The 15,267-nt window shown below is 51.0% G+C and overlaps 5 protein-coding genes across 5 annotated transcripts; 4 read left to right on the top strand and 1 right to left on the bottom strand.

Moving 5' to 3' along the window:
- Nucleotides 1-29: 29 nt before the first annotated feature.
- Nucleotides 30-3,182, top strand: N7511_002793 (tyrosine protein kinase SWE1; the record flags this gene model as incomplete). The annotated part of the gene is made up of 1 exon (XM_057125218.1): nt 30-3,182. The coding sequence occupies one exon, from the start codon at nt 30-32 to the stop codon at nt 3,180-3,182; it is 3,153 nt and encodes a 1,050-aa protein (XP_056987377.1).
- A 1,422-nt stretch (nt 3,183-4,604) lies between these two features.
- On the top strand, nt 4,605-5,243 carry N7511_002792 (uncharacterized protein; the record flags this gene model as incomplete). Its single annotated transcript, XM_057125217.1, has 1 exon — nt 4,605-5,243. The coding sequence occupies one exon, from the start codon at nt 4,605-4,607 to the stop codon at nt 5,241-5,243; it is 639 nt and encodes a 212-aa protein (XP_056987376.1).
- A 1,057-nt stretch (nt 5,244-6,300) lies between these two features.
- N7511_002791 (putative mRNA splicing factor RNA helicase (Cdc28)) lies at nt 6,301-9,674 on the top strand (the record flags this gene model as incomplete). The annotated part of the gene is given in 2 exon segments (XM_057125216.1): nt 6,301-6,965; nt 6,983-9,674. 2 exon segments carry the CDS (start codon nt 6,301-6,303, stop codon nt 9,672-9,674), a joined length of 3,357 nt encoding a protein of 1,118 aa, XP_056987375.1.
- A 301-nt stretch (nt 9,675-9,975) lies between these two features.
- N7511_002790 (cytochrome b5-like heme/steroid binding domain-containing protein) lies at nt 9,976-10,368 on the top strand (the record flags this gene model as incomplete). The annotated part of the gene is made up of 2 exons (XM_057125215.1): nt 9,976-10,152; nt 10,291-10,368. The coding sequence occupies 2 exons, from the start codon at nt 9,976-9,978 to the stop codon at nt 10,366-10,368; spliced, it is 255 nt and encodes an 84-aa protein (XP_056987374.1).
- A 686-nt stretch (nt 10,369-11,054) lies between these two features.
- N7511_002789 (putative nuclear migration protein) lies at nt 11,055-15,056 on the bottom strand (the record flags this gene model as incomplete). The annotated part of the gene is made up of 2 exons (XM_057125214.1): nt 11,055-11,932; nt 11,987-15,056. 2 exons carry the CDS (start codon nt 15,054-15,056, stop codon nt 11,055-11,057), a joined length of 3,948 nt encoding a protein of 1,315 aa, XP_056987373.1.
- Nucleotides 15,057-15,267: the final 211 nt, after the last annotated feature.

The raw sequence follows: 15,267 nt of genomic DNA, 5'->3' as shown, positions 1-15,267 counted from the left end.
GGCAAGTCGTGGACACATTCTCCCCGATCATGGTTGCAACCTTCTCGCCGCACCGGGACTCGGGCGGCACACTGCATCTGCCTCATTCGGGGATTCATCATGTTGATGCCAGCTCTGCTATTCGCCAACTAAGACGCTCGCTGTCGCGTTCTCCTTCCAAAAGCTCAAACTTCTTCCTCAACACGCGTACTCAGTCTCCCTCCAAATCTGCCTACATTTCCTCTCCATTGTCGCCATCACGTCGGGCCTCTCAGAACAACTTCGTTCTTTTCCCATCCTCGCATCAATCTCCTCTTGCTGTACCTTATCCTCCTAGTGCGAAAATCTCTCGACCGGCCATGCGTCGCCGCACGTCACCCCGCAGTCCGCCAAAACGCGTTCTGAGCGTGTCAACAGACGGCGGCAACGCGACTCCAGCGCAACCCATTATGCTCCCGGGTGACGAAAATGCTCTGACGCTCGACGACCTTATGCCAGAAAGTACCACCCCGGACAGTCCCTGTTTTATCAACACTCCATCGGCCCCCCAAGGGGAAACAACATTTGCGCCGCGATCAACATTATCGCGTATCGAGAAACGACGAAGTGGGACTTTCGGGGCCATCGCGACTGGCAGTCCTTTGAAGCGCAGCGACGGAATTATGAATTTGGACCAGGCATCGCGAGGGAGCCCCTCTGCGAAACGGCGTAGCGTGCACACGCCAACTTTCACCAATGATTTCAGTATCTTTGACAACGATGATGACGAGGATGAGAATACCACCCCATGTGGATCTCCAGGAAACGATATTCCATCGTTCCCCACGCCAGTCCAACCCCACAGTCCCTTCGCAACGATTCCCAAGCGCTCATCTTCTTTACGCCGCTCTACCCTACAGCAACGAGGCGAGCGTCCTCTTTTTGGACGACCCAGAGCATTGGGTGACTCGCCTGAAGAATCTCCGGCTGGTACTCCATTGACTGTTAGGCCTCGCAACTCTTTTGATAGCAGTCTTTTCCAGCCAGGCAGCGAAAACATCTTCTCTCCCCGACCACCAGCTAGCCCTCTCTTCGCACCTAACCCTCCTGCCAGTATTATCAATGCTCAACCACCTCGGCCTGCTGCCCATCCTCTATCTCGCACTATCACTCAATCCTCTTCGGGATCAAGTCTCGATGATTCGCCTACGCATGAGCCTGTTCACAACCCTCGACCGATGTTCAACTTCTCAAAGTCCCTTCCCGCCGGAGCTACTCGTCCAGCTCCCGTGCGTCGAATTACACGAGAGGATTCATCAGAAAACTTTGCTACCCCAGAGAACTACAAGTTGGTCAAACCATTACCAGCGGCATTCATGTCAACCGGTCTCATCTCCAAGAAGAACCGCAATGCCGAGGAGAACGGTCCTGGTTTTAATAAGAGTATGCCTGATACACCGTGCAAACGACCTGTCAACATGTTCGCATCTGGCGCGAATCCGACAGATCGACTCTTTGACAAGTCACGCCTGGTTCACCAGTCAGAGTCTGTCTCCGCCTCGCCCTTCAATCCTCCCACTGTGTCGCGCCCCAAGGGAGGGCCCTTTGGTCGAGGCATGGGCATCTTTGGCAACAACTTCAACCGACCCGAGGCCTCGCGCCGGGGAAGCTTCGTCAGCATTGATGGTGACGATCTTGTGGCTCAATCGCCCTCTTCCCGACATGATAGCCAAAATCTTAATGACTCCGACTTTCCTCCTACTCCCACCAAGCAACCTTTCCTGCCTTCTCGCACCTATCCTCCCACCACCTCTCAAATGCCTTCTCTAGAGCGATTCTCTGAGACTGCCAGTCCATTGCACGAGAAGTTCCTGCAGGCATCGCCTCACACTCCCCGCGACCAGTTCTTCCCTCCTGACCCAAGCGGCTTATCGATCTCAGTTCCCAACGACCATTCTGTGCAGCTAGAGCACGAACTCCCTGCTACACCAACTGGCCCTCGCGACTCTTGGTCGTCACTCCGACGACCCAGTCTGCAAATCAGCGGCTATCACGCCCCAGATGTAGATCCAAGTCTTAGCTCCCGCTTTGACAGCGTTGAGCTTATTGGCACTGGTGAATTTTCCCAAGTATATCGCGTTGCACAGCCTCACGATGCCTCTTTCCCTTCTGTGTTCTCTCTTCCATCAAGTGAACCGAAGTCGCCTAGCTCAATGCCGCATCAGGTCTGGGCTGTCAAAAAAAGCAAGCAGCCATACCTTGGACTGAAGGATCGTGAACGTCGTATCCGCGAGGTGGACGTTCTCAAGACCTTGACCAAGTGTGATCATGTCGTTTCCTTCATGAACAGCTGGGAAAACAATGGTCATCTCTACATCCAAACAGAATTTTGTGAGGAGGGCAGTCTGGATGGATTCTTGGCTCAAGCTGGACTCAAGGCCCGACTTGATGACTTCCGTATTTGGAAGATTCTACTTGAATTGTCGCTGGGACTGAAGCAGATCCATGACGAGGGCTTCATTCATCTTGACCTCAAGCCTGCCAATATTCTGGTCACATTTGAAGGGACCTTAAAGATCGGTGACTTTGGTATGGCCGCACGCTGGCCTGCTGAAGAGGGCATTGAGGGTGAAGGTGACCGCGAGTACATTGGACCCGAGATCCTTATGGGCCGTTACGACAAGCCTGCCGATATTTTCTCTCTTGGTCTCATCATGTTTGAGATTGCTGGAAATGTTGAACTCCCCGACAACGGCGTATCCTGGCAAAAGCTTAGAAATGGGGATATTAGTGATGTTCCCAGTCTAACTTGGAGCACGGAAACTACCAGCATCTTCCGTGATGCAACTGGAAATCCTATTTCCGATGGAACCTCCTTCGAGGAGCTTTGTACCTCGGATCTTGGTGGTCACGGATTTGACGACGATTTCCTGACAAGTCGCCAATTGAACCAACCCAAGCCGCAGCGACTTGCACGCAGTGGTGAACTGGTTGATCCCCCCAGTTTCATGGTTGATGCCAACCACCCACAGGCTCTGGATGGAATCGTCCGCTGGATGATTACCCCTGAGCCTCAGCACCGTCCCACGGCCGACCAAATCCTGGAGAGCTACGGAGTGCAATTTATTAACCAACGACGCCGCGCAGGCGCCACCGTCTTTGAGGGTAATTGGGGCCCCGCTGACGAGATCTTGGCCGAAGATGCCGAAATGATCGATGTGTAATTTATTACCCTTACAACCATTGTGCATATGGAGGTGTTCCATGCTTTATTCCCCTTTCTTTGTTTCCTTTGTCACCTCTTTTTTTCGGCGTTTGACCACACACTCGGAGCATTTGTTTCTTCCTATCTTTGATGCCATGTTTTCACGTCACGACTTTATCTTCCTCCTACCCCGGGCTTCATGGGTGATGCTCTGGGGGCTTTCTCATGTTGTGGGCTGGAATTTGGGGCGTTTCTGATCCTTGGATATGCATTGGGGTCTAGCGGCGCTACCCGGGGCAGTTTGCACGAACGTTTATGACGCGGTGGAGTTTGAAGGGTGTTTACCCCGGATTTTTTCAGCGCTGGAGTACTTGCCTCCCTTCGTTTGACGAATGATCTTTTTTTTTTTCCTTTGTACGATTCATAACTAGCATTACGAGATGCCAGAAAATGTACCAACAATCACAAGGTGCTTATCGTTCACTCTGGGGATCTGGCAGTTTTTGATTGCTCCAGTCTTTCGTAATCTACTAGTAGTCCTATCCTTTAGATTGATCTCACTGGGATCAGATCATCCTGATTGACTTGTGAGCATTACTGCCATGTTTGTTTTGTTTGTTTTGTTTGGTTATTCTCAATGTCTGTATAGCTTATCGTGTCATGCCTCAAAACAACCTCTGATGTCTGACCAGGCGTACTTTCTTCTGACAATATTGGTTGCTTACCTACGTCCGAATAGTCTTGAGGGCTGTGGATTAAAAAAAGTATTGAACGGTCTATGGCTATAATACAGCTTTCCGATAGAAAGCCTCGAGTTCAGATGTCAAAAGGTGGCTGATATATATATGTTATATCATGAATATAAATGAGAGAAATCTATACTTCACTAGCAATACATAGGATTAAGGATTCACAAAGGAACTTTATATTTTAACAATATTTACTGAATAAGACTTTGCTAAGAGACTAGTACTGGAGGTCTATTCTCTAGAATAGAGCCATTTCCTGAGGCCCAGTGAGGGTGCATTAAAATCGACCTGGCTCCGGTGATATCACGTGAAGGGGCTAAGCACAACCACATCACTTCCTATGGAAGACTCACTCTCGGATCCCACGCTTCATTGATTGACTATATTTTTTGGAATCTAAAACATAGTCCTTTTTGGAGACCAAGAAGGACCAGGAACGAAATTTCTCTTGAGCACAATCACAATGTTGTCGAGTCATGTTGTCGAGTCAAAAAGGGCCTCCCTCCTCGCCCTCCCCTGCTTCGTTCGGTGCATCGAAACCATTCAAAGACACATTTTTGCGTCGATATTCGACACTTTTAGCAATAAAAGTCCTCAAGCACATTCGACCTAGCCATGGGGGTGTTCTTATATTGACAGACAGAATATGCGTCAAGTTCGGTAGCCTCGTTGATTTATCGGAGGCATCAACAATGCGGTTCATATCGCAGCATACATCTATCCCAGTACCAAAGATTTTTTGTACATTCACTCAATCCGGGTGGACGTACATCGTGATGGAAAGGATCAAGGGAGATATCATTGGCAAGGGCTGGGTTCGACGAAAAGAGGATTCAAAGGCGAAACTTCTCTCGCAATTAGCTGAGAAATTCCGCGAGATGCGTGAACTTCAGCCCTCAGAAGGCACTACGATCTCTTCTGTCGATGGCGGATCCCTTTATGACTGTCGTATTGCGGGCCCTACCCCCCGCTTTGGTCCTTTTGATACGCTCCAAGACTTCCATCGGCATTTGCGCATGGGCTTGGAGTTTGATCCAGGGATGATGCTCGAAGGCCAGGAACTGATCAAACAGCAAAGCAAGACTTGGCCTTTGGTTTTTACTCACGGGGACCTTAGCAGCCTTAACATTCTTGCTCGTGGAGATGATATCGTTGGTATTATTGATTGGGAGACTGCTGGCTGGTATCCTTCGTATTGGGAATACACTTCTGCCCACCAAGTCAACCCACAAAATTCCTTTTGGGTCCATGAAATTGACAAATTTCTACAACCAATGCCCGAAGAGCTGGCGATGGAACAGATCCGTCAAAAATGGTTTGGAGCTGTTTAGTTCACGCTCCTCCGTCATAGGTTGGAACCTTTCCATATCAAATTTGCCCTGGCCATCAATACGGCGCTGGTCTTTCTTCTGCTGACAGTAATCCATCGCCTGATTGCGCAACTTTTCCCACTCCTCAACGCTTGTACCTAGAGTCTTCGGATCGGATTGAAGCGTCGCCAGAGCTTCTTGCACCCAGGAGACACAATTCCAACCCGATTGGCCTTGCCGAATAGGCGTGTTTCGCATAATTTCGGCTACTCGGTCTCCATCCGTTATTTTACCAACCATAATACGGACCAGCAACATGCTAGTAGGGTTGAGTGGACACGTGCGCTCATAGAATGACCATGTAGAGTATTTGCTCGTCATTCTCTCCTTTTCATGAAAGCGGACCCCTTCGCATTTTGTTGTTCAATTTCTGGCCCTACAATCAAGGCCCAATGGTATCTATCTCGGAACAACTGTTGATCTCCAGGGCTACTAGATTGCATATTTATGTGTTGGTCAAGGTAGTCACTATAACATGTGAGATATAACGTTACTTCTTGCTCCTATATTACTCACACCCTAAAATGATAAGTCTCGTTCTTTCATATACCATTTGATCCGTTAGATCTATAAATAAGACAGTAATTTAAGATATATCTATTCTTTCTTATACACCAGTGCGCTGCCTAAGAGCTAGAAATAGAGGACTCCGATAGATAGTAAGGGAAAATAAAAGCGGCAAAGGAGGCGGTAGAATGGGCGGTATACTAAGCGGTAAGAAGTTATATATGGGCAAAATTTGATTGAGCTTGAGGCCGTACCTGACGAATCAGGTGATTCTGGATATTCTCCAACTTCAATCGAAACCATCTTTCTCTTTATCTATATCCCACCTGCTATTTGGCAGTTTCACTGCAAACCTGGGCTTTATTTCCTACATTAATTGGTGCTCAGCATTATGCGCCGCTGCGCCTAAGCCGGGTTGACGACATTTCACCTTACCTGCACCTTCACGACCTAGCTCCCCGCCGGAGCCAAGCTACTTCACTTTGCTACCAACAAGACAAGATCGCACATCATGGACAATAAAACTTTTGTCTCTGATTCGCTTATCCGTCTGACCGGCGCATCAGACCCGACTGTCATCGATTTCGTCCTCGCCACCGCCAGCTCATCAAAATCAGCCTCCTCCCTCCAAGACACACTGGTATCCTTCCTCGACAGCCCAGAAACTAGCTCATCTGATATCAGTGCATTCGCTCGAGAGCTCCATGGCCGTCTGGGCAAGGGCGCACAGCCCAGCGCGTCATCCTCCAAGCCCGCACCTTCAAAGGAGTCCTCGAAAAAGAAGTACCGCATGTTGGACATGGCCGAAGACCAGCCGGATCTGTCTACTTCACTAGGACCTACAAACGTCGAGGCAGATCGAGAGCGACGGAGGAGACGGGACCGAGACATGGACAATGACCTCGATAGGAGCAGGGGGAAGCGAGACTCTGAACGAAGCCGCGCAGACAAGGATGACAGCCGGAAGCGGGATCGTAGTCGAGATGCAGAGGGTCGGGATCGGCCGCGCACGAAGAAGCTACGTAAGAAGGATGATGACTTTGAGGACCGATGGGGTGATGAGGAGATCCCGGACGATGAGATGTACCCCGAAGAAGAATTTGAAGAATCTACCCCGAAGCGCACACGACTCGACGACGGCTCTGCTTCCCCCGCCCTGCATCTCCCGCCGAAGAGGTCGACCCTCGGACTAGGGAGGAGATTGATCGCCAAAAAGACCTCCGTGAACGAGACGAGTTCGCGAAGCGATTGGCCAACAAGGATAGCAGCAAGACGAAGAAGATTGTCGAAGATCGAACGCGCGATGGTGAGGCTGCACGGAGACGTGCGCTGGGTGATGATGCTAGTGCGAGGGCCGAGATGATGCCCGATCTGCGCGAGAGATCTCGACAGGAGTACTTGAAAAAGCGTGAGACTGAGCGATTAGCGTTATTGCGACGACAGGTTATAGAGGAAGCCACGGAACTGCGCGAGAACCCGAATCTCTCTCGAAGGGAGAAAGAGGAATTTGCGCGCAATCGTGAAGTCCTTCGTATTGCTGAAGAACGGCTTCGGATCGATGACCATCGCGATGGTTACATGATGCCCGACGACTATATCACCGAGAAGGGCAAGATTGATCGGAAGAAGAAAGAAGATGCTCTGTACAAACGATACGTCGAGCGCGACGAATTGGGTCAGGAGCGGCATGTCACCGAGCACGAGGAATGGGAGTTGGAGCAGTCAGCCAAGGCCAAGGCACAGATTAAGAAGGCCGAGTTTGTTGACGAGGGAGATTACGAGTATGTCTTCGATGATTCTCAGCAAATCAACTTTGTCATGGACGCGAAGCTCGAGGGCACGCAAAAGCCAATGACAAAGGAACAGTTGCGATTCAAGGAACAGGTCGACGAAGCAGAGAAAAAGGCTTTATCGATGGAGGAAACCCGCAAGAGTCTGCCGATCTACCAGTTCCGTGACCAGATCATCCAGGCTGTACAGGACCACCAGGTTCTGATCATCGTTGGTGAAACAGGTTCCGGAAAGACAACTCAAATCCCCCAATATCTCCATGAGGCTGGATATACCAAGGATGGAATGAAGATTGGCTGTACTCAACCACGTCGGGTGGCTGCCATGAGTGTTGCAGCTCGTGTGGCCGAGGAAATGGGCACCAAGATCGGAAATGAGGTCGGATATGCCATTCGATTCGAAGATAACACAAGCGACAAGACAGTCCTGAAGTATATGACTGACGGAATGTTGCTGCGAGAACTGTTGACAGAGCCGGACCTGAGCCAATACTCCGCGCTGATGATTGATGAGGCCCACGAACGGACTGTACCTACAGACATTGCTTGTGGTTTGCTCAAAGATATTGCCAAGGCACGACCTGATCTGAAGTTGCTGATTTCCTCGGCGACGATGGACGCTCAGAAATTCCAAAAGTATTTCGATGATGCGCCTATTTTCAACATCCCCGGTCGTCGATACCCAGTCGACGTACACTACACTTCACAGCCAGAGGCCAACTATCTCGCCGCGGCCATCACTACAGTTTTCCAGATTCACGTTTCTCAAGGCCCAGGAGATATCCTAGTGTTCCTGACGGGTCAAGAAGAAATCGAAGCAGCCGAGCAAAGTTTACAAGAAACGGCTCGAAAACTAGGGAGCAAAATACCGGAGATGATCATTGCTCCTATTTACGCCAACCTGCCATCAGAGCTACAGACTAAGATCTTTGAGCCTACGCCACCCAAAGCGCGCAAGGTGGTGCTTGCGACTAACATCGCCGAGACCAGTTTGACTATTGATGGTATTGTCTACGTGATTGATCCTGGTTTCGTGAAAGAAAACGTATTCAACCCACGCACCGGTATGGAAAGCTTGGTGGTGACGCCCTGTTCGCGGGCGTCGGCTAACCAGCGTGCTGGTCGTGCCGGTCGTGTTGGGCCTGGCAAATGCTTCCGTCTCTATACCAAGTGGGCGTACTACAACGAACTTGAGGAGAACACCACCCCAGAGATCCAACGTACCAATCTGAACGGAGTTATTCTCATGCTCAAGTCTCTGGGTATTGACCAATTGCTCGACTTCGACTTCATGGACCCGCCGCCTGCTGAGACGATCATTCGAGCTCTGGAAATGCTGTACGCACTCGGAGCACTCAACGACCGAGGCGACCTGACCAAGGTTGGCCGCCAGATGGCTGAGTTCCCCACAGACCCAATGCTCGCCAAGGCAATCCTTGCATCCGACAAGTACGGGTGTGTGGAAGAGGTTCTCTCAATCATCGCAATGCTGGGCGAGTCCAGCGCGCTCTTCTTCCGACCCAAGGATAAGAAGATCCACGCCGACAGCGCTCGCAACCGCTTCACCATCAAAGAGGGTGGCGACCACCTCACTCTTCTCAACATCTGGAACCAATGGGTCGACTCAGACTTTAGTTTCATCTGGGCCAAGGAAAACTTCCTCCAGCAGCGAAGTCTGACACGAGCTCGCGACGTGCGCGATCAGTTAGCGAAACTGTGTGACCGTGTCGAAGTGACCATCAGCACCTGCGGCTCTACCAATATCCAGCCCATTCAGAAGGCCATCACATCCGGCTTCTTCCCCAACGCAGCGCGACTTCAGCGCGGTGGTGATAGCTACCGGACCATAAAGAATGGGCAGTCAGTGTACTTGCATCCATCTAGTACCCTGATGGAGGTGAACCCACGCTGGGTAATCTACTTTGAGCTGGTTCTTACCAGCAAGGAGTATATGCGCAGCAACATGCCCTTACAGGCAGAGTGGCTCGTTGAAGTTGCGCCGCATTATTATAAGAAGAAGGATTTGGAGAGTCTGGGCTTAGAAAAGAAGATGGGCAAGGGACAAGGAGCTGTTGGAGAGAAGAGTCGAGAGTAAATGTAAATTGAGTTTACGTTCTGACTTTTACGTGAACTGTATATTCGAAATATCAACTAGCATTATGTGATTAATAGTACCCTGAGCTCAAACAAACCACTTTATAAGACTACTATCTAGGGCAAAGACTTCGTATATAAACCAGAGCCTGAGGTACCAATCTCATGACCAATCACAGCTGACCTAATTCCAACCGCGGCAAACAAATCAACCTCGGTTTCTCCGCTTTCCCTCCCCCCCCCCGAATTTTATACGTCACTTCATTTCTACATCCTCTTTCTCTCCCTACACAATTCACATCATGTCTCAATCATTCACTCCTGCTGACGTTGCCGCCCATAACTCCGCCGACAAGGGGCTCTATATCATCGTTGATAACAATGTCTACGATGTAACCAACTTCATCGACGAGCACCCCGGCGGCGCGAAGATCCTCAAGCGCGTAGCAGGCAAGGATGCCTCAAAGCAGTTCTGGAAGGTAAGCTCTATACGACTGCTCGCACAATCGTATCCTGGATCTGATTGCTCTTCTTGCTTTGCTCAATTTTCACTCTCGGACCGGCAATCGGCCGAGTTGTCGGCTATTGAAACAACACATGCTGACACGCGGTGATAGTACCACAACGAATCCGTACTGAAGAAGTACTCGCCCAAGCTGAAGGTCGGCGAAGTGAAGGAAGCTGCAAAGCTGTGAATATCTAATTCTGGAATTCTTATACAACATGCAACCCGCAATATGGACATGATAGAAGATGGGATATTGGAGTTGGGGTTGGGGCATCCACATCCGCCCACTTGGTTTCAGTTGTGCCCGCTCACGCTCCGAATCTAGCGGCAAGCCAGATCTGTATGTACTTTGCTAGCGAAATATACCCGCGATTTCGAGGTTTCTATGTAAAGGTTATGACTAAGTTGAGGTCAATGCAATAAAAACATAACTTAGACATTATGCTATGTACCTGGAGGCGAGCCCCATGATCCAGTGGATGGCTATGGCTATGGATGCGATGTCAACAAGAATGAGAACAAAACCAAGAACGCCTTTCTTTCCCCCCGCGCTGCACGAGAATTGGTATCTGGTCAAATCAAAGTGGTAGCTCGAAAGCGACAAATGGTGAGTTAAAAGACGGGTTATGAATGGCGATGGAAGATACAGAAGGACAAGGAAGAGGTAGATGACAAGAAGTGAAAGAAGTAAAGTGTATGAGGCAATGACAGACAAGCCTCAAAGATGTGACGATCGACCTGCGCCAATAAAAATGTGTTTGCAAATGAATGGGAGAGGATAATAGACACTAGGTATAAGACAAGTAAGGTATAAGGCAGGAATAAAGGGGAGAATAAAGAAAGAATGTAAAGATTAAATGGAGGAATCAAACCCTAGAATCCGCGGAATGGATCATCAGGCCGGAAAGACATCTCGCTGCCGTGGATAGAAGGTGCATCAAAATCATAGCGGGCCTGACTCCACTGACTAGAAGTCTGGCGAACATGGCGCGAACGCTGGCGTGGCGGCGGCCGATTAATCTGCTCAGCATGGTGATCAATGAACGCTTCCATTCGAACAGTGCCCATATCAAACATGTTACTCTGTCCGGCACTAGAGGCGCGGCCGCTGGCTTCAGAGGTCCGGCGACTGACGCTGCTGCGACGGCTCCCAATGCCTGGTGGGAGACTTGGAGGTGGCATGGGAGGGAAATAGAGTTCTGGAGAGCCGATGGTTGTCCCGCTATGTGATGAAGGCATAGTACCTTGACTGGAGAAGCTGCGTAGGGCGTGCAGAGCCGGAGGGCGGGGTGCGGTGTTACTGCGCTTGCGATTATGAGAGGAGAAGCGGGGAACGTGCGGTGCATCGGCGGCGAGGTCGATGCTACCGTTCGGGACTTCGGGGACTGGTGCTGGTGCGCCGGCGCTGTTGAAGGAGCGTTTACCCTTTGGCATGGGGCGGGGCCGACCTTTCGCCACGCGAATAGAATCACGGATTGGGTTCCTGCGGAGTGTGGCTGTTGGTGGTGTTGCAGAGCCTTCTTGTTGGGGGATTGGAGGTAGGGATGCTAGTTCTTGCAGGCCCATTGAGGAATGGCTTAGGAAAGATAGGGCTGTTAACCAGACGTAGTGTCGTTCGATGGTCAGAGCCGTGAATTTGAGAGCTCGCTGGGGGGTTAAGACCAGAATGGAGCGATTGAATGGAGTAGCAGAGCCTGTGCCCTTTGGCATGGGATTGTCGTCTTTGACGTCTAGAACTGATTGGATGGTGACTGCGAGGACATATTAGTAAGGTCTATGTCGACCGATCAGATACATGAGCTTACACTTTCGGCCACTCTTGCCCAGCAAGGCTGGCCCGCTGGTGGGCTGTTTGCTACTCCACATGATGGAGCCTTCATAAGGTGCAAGCCATACCCATCTCTTGTGCCGGACCCCACTGCTCGTGATATGTGCCGATACTTCATCGGGATTCTTGCCCTCCCAGTTATCCTTGGACTCGCCCATTCCAAAAGACTTGCGTCGACGGACGTATTTGAACATCCATTCGCCCACCATGGTTTGGGCAATAGCATCAACAACACTGGTGGGCTGAACGCCACCAATAGAATCCTTCCTCTCATGATCCTGACGCTCATGGGTGCTCCAGTTGTTAGATGGATTAGTACGGTGAGAGGCACGTCTTTGAGTTGCGCGCCACTGACGGGGTACCGTAATATCATCAAATGGCATGGGTGGGGGCCGATAGGGTGGGCTATCAGGAGCAAAGGATGAGCTTGACCGTGTAGGGGAAGACCTAGTCTCAGGTCGTTCTGTAAGGTCCGACTGTGACATTGCTGCCGCAGAACGGACTCGACGGAGAGTTGGTCGCCGGGCGAGGGGTTGGCGACCCCGATCTGAGAATTGCCTACCAGCTGAGCGGGTCGGACTCGGGGGCCCGTCGCTGCCGTTGAGCGGAACTTTGCGTGAGCTCAGGCGAATAGGAACGGGGAATGGTGGCGCAATGCTTGAAGTTACACTGCCACCATCGAGACTTGGTTCACTGGGACTGCGAGAGCGGATCTTCTGGTGCGCAGCCGTGCCACTGGAGATAATGGCCATCTTGCGCATGCCAGGTTGGCGACTACTAGAAGTGGTCGTGCTAGATCTTCGGGTAGCCCGAGAAGGCCCGCGGCTGATATCAGGGGGTTTTGAGTCGGGATCTGATAGCTGCTCGTCAATTTCAGGGAGAGCCATGTCGTCCAAGCTGGGTCTTGACTTGGAATTCACAAGCTTGCCGCGGCTGATAGTGTATGCAGCGAATGGACGGTTAAGAAGCTCATCGTCCGTAAAGACGTCACGCTCCATATGGCGACCTTCATCTTCGCTATTGTGGTCGAAGCCAGCAAAGAGACTGCTGGATCGGAATGGTCGTCGAATTCCGGACACAGCATCCTCTGAGAGTGGCCCGTTGTCGTTGTTATGGCCTGGGTAGGCTTGCACATGGTCCAATAGAGGTGCTCTTGGAGGCTTCACGGGACGGTCTGTAGCCAAAGCCCTCTGAGTTCGCTTTGCGGACCGTGGTGGGATTGGCGGTACAGGGTATGCCTCGATGCTGGAATCTCGGCTTTCAGGACGTGGCAGAATATCCGAAATAGCAGATGGAAGAAGGCTCGCGGGAAGCTTGACCGGGCGTTGGTCGACACGAATCCCTTCGGTTTGAACGGAAACGGATCGACTTTCAACAACTGGGCGGAAGTTGGCTTGGCAAGACACATTCTTGGTTTGCGGCGGAAGGACAACACTGTTCCGAGGTGAAGGAGGCTCTGAGCCAGGCGGGTGTATGGCAATCATAGGAATGTCCATTTGAGATGGAACATCAGTCGGTGATAGGTTGAGATCTTTCCGGCGAGCGTCTGGCTTTTGGGCAGAATCGGTTTGAGTAGATGTCGATGCCATTTGCACAGGCTCTGGGCTATATTCAACAGATTGCGGGGGCGAGTCTGCAACTTTGGGTGTCCAAGGAGGACTAGGCAGTTCGTCCATGGTTTGACAAGATGAAGAGACCATTTCAGCTGCGATTGTGAGAGTGGAACTATCCTTCATCTTAGAGATTTTCACACGGTCGTCGTGGTTATGCTCCGAAAGTGTTTCTAAGGACCTAGGAACATCCTGTATCTCGAACCTGGGTAACACTGGAGGAGAAGGCGGAGGTGAGTACTGAATACCCATATCGCGGTATTGAACTGGGAGTTCGTCCAATTTCTTAGGGCTACTGAGTTCTCGAGCACGGAAATCAGCACCATTGACAGAATCAGAGCTTTGAATGGAAAGACCCAGAATCCTCCTAGCCTTGGAAGCCACAGTATAAGATGCCTGTGAGTGAACCGATGCTGGGCGTTCCTCGGGCAGAGCTTCGGGGGAGGCGGGCCTATCATCGTCATCAGATTGAACAAAATCGTCCTCTTCATCAAATGCCAATTCCTCCGCCAAGTTCAAGCCAGAATCGTTCTTCACACCATGAGCCATACTCATGACAGAGTACCGTGCGTTGCGATAATTGGCCGCTTCTTCGCCCTCGTCGGAGCTAACGGTGGTTACACTCGTGCGCCGGCGACCCAGGCTACTAGAAGCGATACTGGCGGTATCGCTTCCTTTAGTCCTATCGCGAGCGATCTCACCATTCTCACTCGGATGAGAATGGAGGGTTCCCGCTTCCTGGGCGGCTGCGACTTCACTCAAGACAGTCTTCAGTCGACCTTCCACCACGTTGACCTTGTGCTCCAACGTTCGACGTTCACTTGCCCAGACCTCTTGATCGCGCGCGTATAATGATTGTGTTTGCTCAACTTCATGTTCCCGGCTGCGAGCTTTCTTTTGCGCCTGCTCAAGCTTCTTTCGAACATCGCTGATGTTTTCGACCGCTTCATCGCGCTCCCGGGCCAGCTCCGTGAGCGCAGATGATGTCCCTCCTTCTAGTAATTGAATTTGGTGTTTCAAAGATCGTCCATCTTGAGTGGCTTGCGACAAATTCGCGGTTAATGTTTCATTTTCCGTCCTCGACTCGTCCAAACTTTCTTCCAATACATCGATAGCCTTGGTTTTGCTTTCTATATCGCGTCGTAATGCGAGAATCTCTGAAACAAGAGATGCATGGAGAGTCGGGGTGATCCTGCGCGGATCAAAGGGCGATAATGTATTTTCAACAAAATCATCATCGTCGTCACTTTGTCCGCTGATTCCGTCCGGTGAGAATGCAGGCGTCGGCAGACCAGGTGGGGAGGAAGGTGGCGGGGAGGAATCTTGCCGGCGCAAAGATGGTTTCGATCTCGATCTCGTTTTCGATATAGCACGAGGTCGGGATGGTACCGGCGATGGGTGGACCATTGAGGCCGGGGACTGCAAGTTTGTGGCCATCTCGTTCGTGTACTGGCTTCAAACCAAACCCCAGATTTCGCGATTCCCTGTGCTGACCAGAGCACGTCACACCGCGGATCCCACAGGCTACCGTAGTTCGACCATCCGAGTGATAACCGTCGATTTTGCTCGTATGATATTGCCTCCACTCAATGTTTCACTATCGCTATTGACCAGTCCGCGCGACTCGAGATGAGGAGAGTATTCAACG

This window comes from Penicillium nucicola (assembly GCF_028828085.1).
Source record: "Penicillium nucicola strain IBT 29836 chromosome Unknown utg000002l, whole genome shotgun sequence".
Classification (NCBI taxonomy): Eukaryota; Fungi; Ascomycota; class Eurotiomycetes; order Eurotiales; family Aspergillaceae; genus Penicillium; species Penicillium nucicola.
Note: the sequence above shows the minus strand (reverse complement) of the source record. Positions and strands in the feature narration are given on the sequence as shown.